Below are 11216 nucleotides of genomic sequence, written 5' to 3'. Positions count from 1 at the left end.
CACAACAACAAAGGCAAAAGGAAGGGAAAGTATAGACTGAGCTTGAACTTTAGGACAAAATGCATGTTTCCATCTAGCCATTGCGTCTAGGGCTTATGTCTGCGAGTGCTGACTGAGACTAGAGAAAATAAGGAGGACTGTGCCACCTTTGTTGGACAATATTTTGTCCTTATCACTGAACCATGGGGGATCCAGTGAAGACATAACACAGGTAATTTTTGGGAAATTACCTATTTACCACGGAGCATAGGTTTTATAGCTATTCTGTTATAAATATAGTCTAAGATCAACAAAGTTGTGGGGTTTATTGTTTTGTTTTTGTTTTTCCAGTTGGTTAGAATGTCTTCAAATTGTGTGCACAAAATATTGCAGCATAGAAAAAAATAATCTTTTTTTAACTGTTATTATTGTGGCTGTTGCAGGTCAGTAATGATTTTTTAAATTATGTTAATAAATGCTCCACATCTTCCTATGCGAGCTCTAATATCGCGTTGCGTGAGGGTTTGACAGCTCCGAGCAAGTGTTTGTCAAGTTCACCATACTTCAGTTGAGCCAAACCGGAAAATGTTAATAAAAGCTGTAATTCTTGCTTAATTTCACTCTGACGGTTTCTCCGTTACTCAACACGAATATGTCGGTTAATGTGGGTTTTATTTTGACATTTTAAACCGGATGTGTCAGCATTAATATGACGCTTCTGTCTGTGGGTCGGTCTTGCCGTTCGCCCTCCGCTGCTGTCGTCTGCTCGGTTGTAACAAATGGTCCGCTATAGGTGCCATCGAGAAAACGTCGAACGACAATAACTTGAACTACTCCATGGCAAATATCGTTTTCTCTTCTAGTCTCCCCACCACTCTTTAAAAATTCCGCCTAAAAAGAAAAAGCGTTCTGTCCCCTCTTTTGGGTTTTCAGCGGACGTAAGTAACGTTAGCTAACCGCGCTGTTAGCTTCCTATGAGTGTTAGCATGTTATTAGCTAAATGCACTGAGTAACGTGTCATTGTCTAGCTAAATACTAAATAAAACACACTAGCTATAACGTTGTTGTCAGTAGCATTCTTAAAAAAAAACTTTGTTTTTATAAAACATGTTGGTACTAGGAATACATCGTATATTACTGCGTAAGGAATACATCGTATATTACTGTGTAACTACCGCGGACACTAATGCTAATGTGCTCCATGAATTGAAAGCAAGCTGTTACAGTAACAAGGAATTTGACTCTGAAGTAATTGGTAATGAATGTTAAGTTGTAGTTAAACGTGGTTATAAGGGGTAGCATGATAAATAACACGGGGCAAGAGTGTTGTTGTAGCCATTGCTAATTAATTTATTCAAACCTGCTAATCTGGCCATCATTGCATCAGTTCCGGTGGTTGGTTCAGAGTAACTCAGACTAACAATTCACACATTATAAACCACCTTAAAAAACACATATTAAGTACAGCATGTAAATACTGTTTTCTGTATCAGTGCTTTATGCGGGTATTCGTTAACTCGAGCTTACAATTCGTCTTTGTCAAATGGCGAAAAATATGGAAATCAGGGAATGCCTTTCTATTCTGGATTATCGTGCTAATGTGTGTAGTCATAACCCAAAGATCCATTTGGAGCCAGGAAAAAACCCAGTTTCCTCTACAGATTTACAGATTTGATTGTACTTTGGAGTACCACTGGAACATGTGTTAGCAGGGGAAACAATTGACTGATCATTGACTGAATCTGCTGTGCCTCACGTCCTCATCTGCCCCTTTGCAGGTGTACAACAACTACCCAGAGGATCTAGGGGCAGCTCTATACCGAGAGCCATTTGACTTCAACGCCGAGCCACCTTGGGATCCTAGCTGATAGTGGAGGAGTTCATCCCAGGACTCATCCATGTGAGTAAACTAGCTGGGGAATTTATGTATCCACTTTAATTGGAGGGCTGAGAAAAATCTCATAGCAAAAACGTTGAATGTGTGGTACAGTATTTGTGTTTGCATGGTGAAGAATTATTGCAGTTCTACGGTAACTGTCATGTCCTGACAAAAGGAGTAAACATTCAGCATGTCCCAGATCACTCAGTTATTTTAGATCTACTGTTTCAGATCTATTTTCAGCACTTGTATTAAAATAACAGGACACTGTTCAGGACTGCTTTTATCTGCACTGGCTTTGCTGTTAGATTTGTTTTCAGGAACAGAGAGAAATAATCTGAGCTATAACCCAACTAATATGCATGTATTTTCCTTGAGATTATAGCTGGGTTGCATTGTATATTGTATGTTTTGTGAAGATAGAACAAGTGACCCAGTTAAGCATTTTCTAAGTTACATAAGGTCCTGGTTTATTTTCAAAGAGATATTAGTGTTCAGCCTTGTTCCATTGTGTTTTTAACCAGTGTTTGAGCAGTGATTTTATTCACATTTTTTAAATGTATTTATTTTTTATTGTACACCACAGTAATCATTGTTGGCATATTGCTAGTCTCCCCATGTAACCTTTCTACATCTGGTCTGGTCCAAACTACCATGACTGGCTGAAGTACTGTGCAACAGTACTGAAAGTAAAGTTGTGGCACAGATGCCGCCAGTATTGTACCTTTGTTAATGCCATCAAACGGAACATTTTCGGGTCACCGGCTCAGGGATTAATGGCGATTGTAAGGGGTAATTGATGATAAAGTAAATGAACCCTGTGCCCCAGACTATGTGTTTTCACAGCGGCTTTTAGGAAGAATAGGCCTCTTCCACAAAGCTATCCCATAACGCAGAACCTGTTCTCTGCTCTGATTGGATGCCCGTTGAGTTGAAAATGACTTCAGTTCAGGATTTCAAAAGAGGCGTTTAGGTTTCAGCAGCAGAGAACATCATGGAATATGCATTATCCAAAAGTGATTTTTGGTGCTGAACTTGGTGCTTTATGTTGGCTTTTCTCTTTTCCTTGTACAGTTTGTTGCATAAGTCTAGGACCCCAGGGGCTCGAGAGGGAGCGAGCAAGACCACTTCGCACTAGCCACATTCTTTATGCCTGTTGGATTTGAAGAAAACGGTTGAGAGGATGAAAGGAATCGCTGATGAACCGCAGTATTCTGTTGACCTGCTGGAAGGAGGCATGGCCCTCTGTGATGTTATTGACAATCACATTTATGAGCAAACACTGGTATGGGCTTCATCTTTAATAACATGTACTATTTCTTAATGTTTTAATATTGTCTCAAAACCAACAATTGTATTATAATGCATTGTTAACTAAAGGTTGTTAATTGACATACAGGCACACTTTTGTTTATGCTTGTATTGTAGATTAATGGATATACAATCTTAATGTGTTTTCTGACTCTTCCAAACCTGTTTGTTTCCCTCTTCTCCAGTCTGAGAAAAATGCATTCTTTGTAGCAGATCTGGGAGTCATAATGAGGCAGCATGTTCGCTGGCGGACCCACATGTCCCAGATCAGACCATACTATGCTGTCAGGTGCAATAGCAGCCCAGCTGTGATTGAAGTCCTTGCTGCCCTTGGCACTGGGTTCATATGCACCAACAAGGTACTCTTTGACAGTGTGTGTTTTTGTCATTAGGGCTTTTCCCTGCTAAATATAAAAGCACATTTAGCACTAGTGTTGATCATCAAGCTGACCCGTGTTTCATAAGGCTGAGGCCCTGGTACGAATTCACCCCAAGGCTATTTAATGTGTGTCTTTCCAAGATCTTTAAATATTTTTAAAAGCACCACCAAGTGGTCACCACATGTCAATGCCCACCTTGTAAACATTATTTAATAAATATTTGTCTCTAATGCATCTGCCTGATGGGCATTGCAAGATAGATACAGGAGATCTATTACACTTATTTCAAATTCTATTTTTTTTCTTCTAGAGCAGCTTTGGCTGATTCAAAGTTGAAAATAATCCTTATTTATCTTATATTTGGCTTTGGTGCGGCCCCACTGTTAAGCCGCCGTCTGGCAATGGATTGACAAAGGATTGGCTCCCTACCCCTTACAAATGGAAGGTTGGGACAGCAGGTGGATTAGATTTCTATGCTTACAGCCAGAGCAATGATCCTGAGATGATCATTTAAAGGATATCCTATGAAGAGTAGAAAAAAACTGCTTAGAGACTGACCTTCTAGCTCACAGTTCTTTGTACATACACTGAAATTTTCAAACTAAGTGTAATATAAGCAAAAGATGACAAAAAAGCATAATAGGTTCCCTTTAATGGAATATTGCTTTGTCTGTGTATCTTTGTAATTCAGTCTGAACTGGAATTGGTGCAGAGCCATGGTATTCCCTCTGAAGATATCATCTACAGTGGTGTTTGCAAACAAGTTTCCCAGATTAAATATGCTGCCAAAAATGGCATTGACCTCCTGGTGTGTGATAATGAAGCAGAGCTGCGCAAGATTTCTCGCTGCCACCCCAATGCCAAGTAAGTTTTTGATAAGCATCAGTCCAAGTGCCAGTGAATATGTTAAACAACTGACCATGTTATCAGTCCATAGTAATTATCTGTTGGTTACACTATCGACCGTCATTCTGATAAGAAATCTACCTGCAAAACTGTTTGGTTCTGTGTAGTTTACTGCTCTGGTTTTATATCATAGATTAATCTGGATCGATTGTTTCCCCAAAACAGTAACCAAGTTATCTATTTCCTCTGTGTTAATTTAGGCTGCTGCTACAGGTGTCAACGGAAGCGTCAAACCCGGACGATGACATGAGCATGACATTTGGCTGCTCACTCAAGGACTGCAGACATCTGCTGGAGAGTGCTAAGGAGCTGGGTGTGCAGGTAGCTGGGGTCAGGTAAGGACTACAGGAAGGAAATGAAGAGAAATGCAAATCCAGGTTTTGTACTTAGACCACTGCAAGGATGGCACAGTTCTCCTGAACAAATTATTTAGTCAGTTTGTCTGCAAATGAAATTTAAACGTTAAGTTGCCAGTTTGATCACCGACTACCTCTTCTACTCCTCAGGTCTCACATTTCCAACTCCTGTGACGATGACCAGGTGTATGTTCATGCCATCTCCGATGCCCGTTGTGTCTTTGATATGGGGGTATGTGGTGTTAAATGATGCATTTCATTTGCAGTCAGCTCTATGACTGTTATTTGCATTTCTGTTGAATACAATTTTATGTTTTGGATGCTCCATAAACACAAGGTACTTTGTATAGACCCAAGTTATTAACAAATTTCTGTCTGCTTCAGGAGGAAATTGGCTTCAGCATGAAAATCTTGGACATTGGAGGCGGATTCAGTGGCTCTGAGGCCCAACTGGAACTGGTCAGTGCATTTCTATCAGATACTGCCCATATGGAAAAGATATATATAAATCTTATAAAGTTTTTATCTGTCTTGTATGAAACTTGTATGAAAAGCATACAAGAATGAAAACACATATAAGATCCCTTGAAAAATTATATAATGAAACTTGTATGTTTTGTATACTTACTAAAAAAATATATGAAAGTAATGAGAAAGTGGCCACTTTCATGAGTAATCACATATGTTTTTACTATTTCTTTTCCATATGGGTGTTAAAGACAAGCTTTGTACATTGTAGCTGTAGTAAGCACTAGCTGAACAGTAAGATAAAAGTGTCTGTCTTAAATGTTGAGAATATTCTAATATAGATTCATGCTTTAGCTGCTCACTGTGAAGCTGGATTTAAACTACTTTTCAGAGGCATGTGGGGGAAAAAGGAAGGAATATCTTAATGTTAATTGTAACGGCTTCTGTCATCACTTTTGCAGATTAATAGTGCAGTCATGTCTATGGTGGACCTATACTTCCCTCCATCTTCAGGAGTTTCCATCATTGCTGAGCCTGGTAACTTCTTCGTGTCCTCTGCTTTCACACTGGCTGTCAATGTCATCTCCAAGGAGGTGGTGGCACGTGATCCCCAGGACCAGGATCATGGTTAGTGGCAAGATACTCACTTAGGAACGGTAATGATTGTTAAGGACATACTCTGTAAAAACTGCATTCCAGCAGTAACTCGAGCAGTACACAATGCATTTTCATGCAGAAACCAGTGTTGTACAGCATGAAATGTATTATTATACTGGGAATTAGCAGTGCAGCTATGAATCAAACAGTAAAATGTAATTCAGAAACTTTTCTGCCCTCTTCTGAACAGATCTGTCTCCCAATGAAGAGCCAGCGTTCCAGTACACTATGAACGAAGGAGTGTATGGATCGTTTGCCAGCAAACTCTCTGAAAGACTGATATCTGCCCCATCTGTTCACAAGGTGAGTCTCAAAGATTCTCAATGGATCAGTATACACTTACTAGACACTTTAATAGGTACACTTTGGCAGTACCAGGTTGGACTACTTTTATCTACAAAACTGTTGCATAGATTTAACAAGGTGCTTGAAACTTCTGCAAGACTTTTTGGGCCACACTGACAAGATCGCAGCAAGCAGTTTCTGTAGATCTGTTGGCTGCAAATTCATAATGCAAATCTGTTCCACCACAAAGGTCCTCTGTTGGATGGATGGATAGCGAGACGGACGCATCCATCCAGCCAGCCAACAAAGGACCTTTACCTAACAAAGGGCCAGTTGAATGTGTAACCACAACACACAATACTTTCTCTATACTTCTCAATGTGTATACGGACTATATTATTAAATTAGGAACAACATCTTAATCAGCTACTGGCCACACATATACACACTGTAAAACGACTAAAATAATCACCTTTATTGCCTTATTAGCAGAACACTTCCCTGGATGTACCGGTGTTCAGCAGCAGCTTGTGGGGTCCCTCTGGAGATGATCTGGACCAGGTACTGGAGCACTGTCTTTTACCTGAGCTCAACATTGGAGATTGGCTCATGTTCACACATGCTGGCTCCTACAGTCTGGGTCAACCACTGTGCTCCTCCACTGACTCACCACCACCCCCTGTGTACTACGTCATCTCCTCTAGAGACTGGTAAGTTTGGCAGTGATGGAGAAAATATTTTCTGTGCAAGAATGTGAAGGTTATGGTCCTTGATTCCTGTTTATTTTCATTCACCAGGTTTGAGATGCAGGACACTGGTGTTACCAACGAGGCTACGCTTAAGAACTTCTCCCTGGTCCCGTACTTCCTCAATTCCTGCCAAACAGAGGCTGCACTGTCGGTCCCAGCTTAGGAAACATCTGACTGGGACCAGAAGTCTTTTCACTTTTCTCACTTGTTTCTGCTGCTAGCTTCCTTTGGTTCACATTCCCCTGGGGTCAACTCTCCCAGTAGTGCTTGAAATTGCCTGGACCAGACCATATTCATCTCACAGACCCCAGTGCACTGCACTTCTGTGTGGTCAGCCCTGGAAACCCTAAGTAGGTGTTAATTAGTATGCAACAAAATGGATGAGTCCAGAAAAGACAGTTTGGGGACTCCTCTTGAACTACAGTTTACACCCCTACAGTAGACATATAATACTTTTAAATGATTATATTTGACAGATATTATTATTCATATCTCCTTTGCTGTTGTCAGTCTTGTATATTATGTGTATCCCTGATTGAAGCAGTGTATTTATAAAAAGAAACACTTCTGAGATTATATAGAAAGTTTTGCCAAAAGATTTGTATTTTGTATTTTAATTTGTTGTGTAGGGTTTTTTTGTGTGTGCACAAAGGCTAGAATCCATTATTACATTTAAAAAGTGGCATCTTCATATTAAATTGAGAGCTTGCAGCATATCTTTGCTGTACATACAAAATGTTTGGCGTCACCGTGGCGTCAGTTTCTGAAAATTATTTGAAAGCTAAAAGGTGAGTGTCCTTAAATAAGGTGGTGTTTGCGTGCTTTTCCAAAGTGTTGAGCGTCTTGCTTCCAAGACTGGCAGGTGAGTGCTCTGCTACCTGACAGCCAAGCAGGTTTTATTAGACAGCATGTGCTGCAGATGGAACACAGGAAGTGCTGGTGGATAATGAATCGACTTACACTGAAAATGACATTGTTTCTTTACAAAAAATGATTTAAAAGACTACTGCAAGTTCTATTTCTACTCATTTAGTTTGAAATATTCTTCCAACATCTGTGTTGATAGAATATAGCAGTATTTCCTGACACCAAGTATACTTGCATTGTGTGTATCATATCTGTGAAACTGTCATAAATCTGTCTTAAGGCATGATAAATTATCAGGCATTTGCCTGCTTTTAACGTGTAGCTGTGCTTGTCTAAATGAAGAGTAATAAACACCCCACTGAGTGGACTGTAAATCCCAGTGTGTGTGTCTTATCAGAAATGCACAAATGTTGTAAATTGTAACTTCCTCCAGCTGTATGCATAGATAGAATTGGTACCCCTCAGTTTCACAGCCTGATAATTTTATACAGTTATCATGTGATGAGCTGAAGGGGGATACATTTTCAGGTATCAGAAGCATGTGGGAACCACAAAAGATTTTAAATTACAACTCTTAAAAAAAATAAAAATAAAAATCTAGACAAATATGTTTAGGTTTATTAAGGAATTCTGTGTTTTGTGCAAGAAAAAGTGCAAAAATATTTTAAACTGATTGTCATGGCACAAAAGAACAACATTTAACATTTTTTGGTCAAATATCACTGACAAAAAAGTAAACTTAGTAACATTTAAATACGTAACTACTCAGCTTATGCTAATGCAGTAGTTAAATGTAAACACTTTGATTACCTCGTTTATATTCAATTAGAATGATTACAGAACAGCAGTATAGCAAAGTTTAACAGTGTTGCACAATAGCCCTTTCATAAGGTGACGTAAAAAACATCTACAGTCTTGTGTGAGTCAGTCTCAACAGCGTAGAGCATGTCATTTGGTTTCACAGTGGGGTTTGTTTGTTATTGTTGCTGAAGACGATACTGCATGCAGGGAGTTCAGCAGCGTCCCCTCATCGCTGCCAGGTGTCTTCGGGCGTGCTTGGCAAGGTGGTCACTACGCATGAAGCGGCTGAGGCACATTGGGCAGGCAAACTTTTTTTCTCCCGTGTGGGTTCGGCGATGCCGGGACAGCTCATCGGAGCGAGCGAAACGCCTCTCGCAACCCTCCCACTTGCATTTATAAGGTTTCTCACCTGTTGGATAGTGGAGGCAGGAATAAGGACTTTTCTGAACATACTCCAACGGGTAAAACATTTGCTATCATGACTAGAAGATCACACTTGTGCCATTTGCTTAAAAACTGCCATAGCATTCAAATACATATGCGTTATATTAACATTTAATTCATTTATCTCTTACCTGTGTGCGTCCTCATGTGGGCCTTGAGATGAGAGCTCTTGAAGTAAGTCTTGTTGCAGTTCTCACGGGGACAAACGTGATTGCGTGCGCGGGCCACCTCTGGCTGCTGTGGGACACATCTTTGCTCCGATAAGGTGCGATGAGGCGCCGGGGCAATGGCAGCAAACTTTGGTCCACCATTGGTCACCGGTGCTGGTTGAATGTAGACAGGAGGAACAGGCGGCTGAGGGACAAGGAGCATGACGGGACCCTTTGCCACCTGACCCCCTACAAGGAAGACCTGAGCAGAAGAAGCCGTTTGTCCTTCTTGTTTGTGCTGTAGCTGCAGTGGCGTGTGCACCATGGTGATTGCTGGCAGTAGGTGTTGCTGCTGACTGTGCGAGTTTGTGACAGCGTTCTGCACAACGGTGGCCAAAGAAGAGACAGGAACAATGTGGCAGTAGACAGGCACAGGCGAGACCAGAGCATCTCCAGCTGGGACAGACTGAGGCGTATTTTTATTTTCATCTAAGCCTAAAAGGCTTCCTGGGTTCTCTCTGGACTGAACAACATTTGGGGACGTCTCAGTGTAAGCTTGTGTTGTAACAGTCTCCTCAGAGTCTCTGCTATTCGGCTCATCTTTACAGTTCACATCAGTTTTAGAGTCCAGCATGTGAACCCGAACGACCTCTTCCTCCTTTGAGGAACAATTAAGGTTGGAGGAGCAGTGGAGGCCATCTGCAGTGTGACGGATCACACTGGTGCACTGGAAGCTCTGCTGAGCAGCGTGTTTGTGCAGAGACGTCGCTTCTGTAGGTCGGTGAGGCTTCAGAGCTGGACCTGGACAGGCCGTCACAAAGTGGGGCGGGCTGCATGGTGGTGTCATGCACTGAGAAGAAAAGTCACATTATCAAAGTCAGTAATAAAGTTTCTCTTCTGTCCCAATACATCTACATTTACTAGAATCACGCAGTTACATAGAAACCATTTCATCCTAAACAAGGATCCCTTACAAACAGAGAGTCCTGCAGCACAGCAGAACTGGTGGTGACCTGGTCGTCCTCTGAGGAGTCTGAGGAGGGAGACAGAGGTCTGTAGTGCCTCACCCTGAAGTTTCGTGACTTCCAGTGCTTAGTCATGGACATCAGAGCCCGCACAGCTTCCATATCACCTGCACCCATGTCAGTTGGCTGGGATTCACCCTGGACGTCTGAGATGTTACAGTGATGCTCCTCAGACTTCATAGTGTAACTCTGGCAAAGACCAAATTAACTGTAATTTAAATTCATAACATTTCACGCAACGTAATCCAACAATGATAGCCTTCACTAAAAATAAGTGAATACATCACCTACGATCAAATTTACACTATGACCATTATCTCAGGGCCTTAAAGATTTTGCCAAAGAGCATGAGAGATAAGCATGATCAGCTGCTGCTCATCAGCGCGGTTGCCCTTTCACCTACTTTGCTGGGGGACAAAAGCAGCATGTGTGGTGGTTACAAAACAGACACACAACACCTACTGTAAGAACTCCTCCCTGCCCAGGCCCGGATCACCACACACAAGCTGCACCCATAATCATACTCCTCAATAACTATTGATGAAGCCCACCAGACTGTCTGACTAATTAGCTGCTGACAACCACTTTATCAACGTGTTTCTACACGAACATTAAACACGTAAGAAGAAAAGAAAACACTATGCTAAACCGTAAATATGAGAAATATGACGAAGCTAACATTTACTTACATATATGTATGAGTGCGTCAAGTGTTCAGGAAACAGGTTTAATCCCTAGACGCGCGTCCACAAGTCTCGTGCGAACAACTTAAGACCAGGCAAGTATGTTTCCTAATTTCCTCCACAGCCTCGTTTCCATTCATCGTTTCAAATGCGGTGGGGGAACAGATGGGCGTGGCCCGAAGCCGCGCCCAATGGGACGCAAAGGTGTGTTTTAGGGTAGACCAATGGTGCGGGGGCACCGTGCGTGATCAGGGGCTGAAGGCACCGTGGAGACTGC

At 41.5% G+C, this 11216-nt stretch overlaps 2 protein-coding genes across 6 annotated transcripts; one reads left to right on the top strand and one right to left on the bottom strand.

Moving 5' to 3' along the window:
* On the top strand, positions 1-8211 carry LOC120722156 (antizyme inhibitor 1-like). Of its 3 annotated transcripts, none has more exons than XM_040013002.1 (12): positions 1-211; positions 1758-1879; positions 2933-3143; positions 3355-3528; positions 4241-4413; positions 4656-4790; positions 4962-5043; positions 5196-5270; positions 5741-5906; positions 6127-6239; positions 6711-6931; positions 7019-8211. In XM_040013002.1, exons 3-12 carry the CDS (start codon positions 3042-3044, stop codon positions 7131-7133), a joined length of 1356 nt encoding a protein of 451 aa, XP_039868936.1. In that variant the 5' UTR covers positions 1-211; positions 1758-1879; positions 2933-3041; the 3' UTR covers positions 7134-8211. The 3 variants fall into 3 exon arrangements, with proteins under 3 accessions (XP_039868936.1, XP_039868937.1, XP_039868935.1); XM_040013003.1 differs by lacking the exon at positions 1-211 and adding an exon at positions 696-917 and having other exon boundaries at positions 6714-6931; XM_040013001.1 differs by lacking the exon at positions 1-211 and adding an exon at positions 696-917.
* Positions 8212-8335: 124 nt separating this feature from the next.
* LOC120722157 (Krueppel-like factor 10) lies at positions 8336-11112 on the bottom strand. Of its 3 annotated transcripts, none has more exons than XM_040013006.1 (4): positions 10946-11112; positions 10299-10445; positions 9214-10081; positions 8336-9047 (listed from the first exon to the last, which is right to left on the bottom strand). In XM_040013006.1, the coding sequence occupies exons 2-4, from the start codon at positions 10434-10436 to the stop codon at positions 8851-8853; spliced, it is 1203 nt and encodes a 400-aa protein (XP_039868940.1). In that variant the 5' UTR covers positions 10437-10445; positions 10946-11112; the 3' UTR covers positions 8336-8850. The 3 variants fall into 3 exon arrangements, with proteins under 3 accessions (XP_039868940.1, XP_039868938.1, XP_039868939.1); XM_040013004.1 differs by having other exon boundaries at positions 10206-10445; positions 10946-11108; XM_040013005.1 differs by lacking the exon at positions 10946-11112 and adding an exon at positions 10719-10878 and having other exon boundaries at positions 10206-10445.
* Positions 11113-11216: the final 104 nt, after the last annotated feature.

Source organism: Simochromis diagramma, unplaced genomic scaffold, assembly GCF_900408965.1.
Source record: "Simochromis diagramma unplaced genomic scaffold, fSimDia1.1 OVJJ01000618.1, whole genome shotgun sequence".
Classification (NCBI taxonomy): domain Eukaryota; kingdom Metazoa; phylum Chordata; class Actinopteri; order Cichliformes; family Cichlidae; genus Simochromis; species Simochromis diagramma.
The sequence above is the reverse complement of the archived record's forward strand: the minus strand, read 5'-3'. Positions and strand labels throughout refer to the sequence as shown.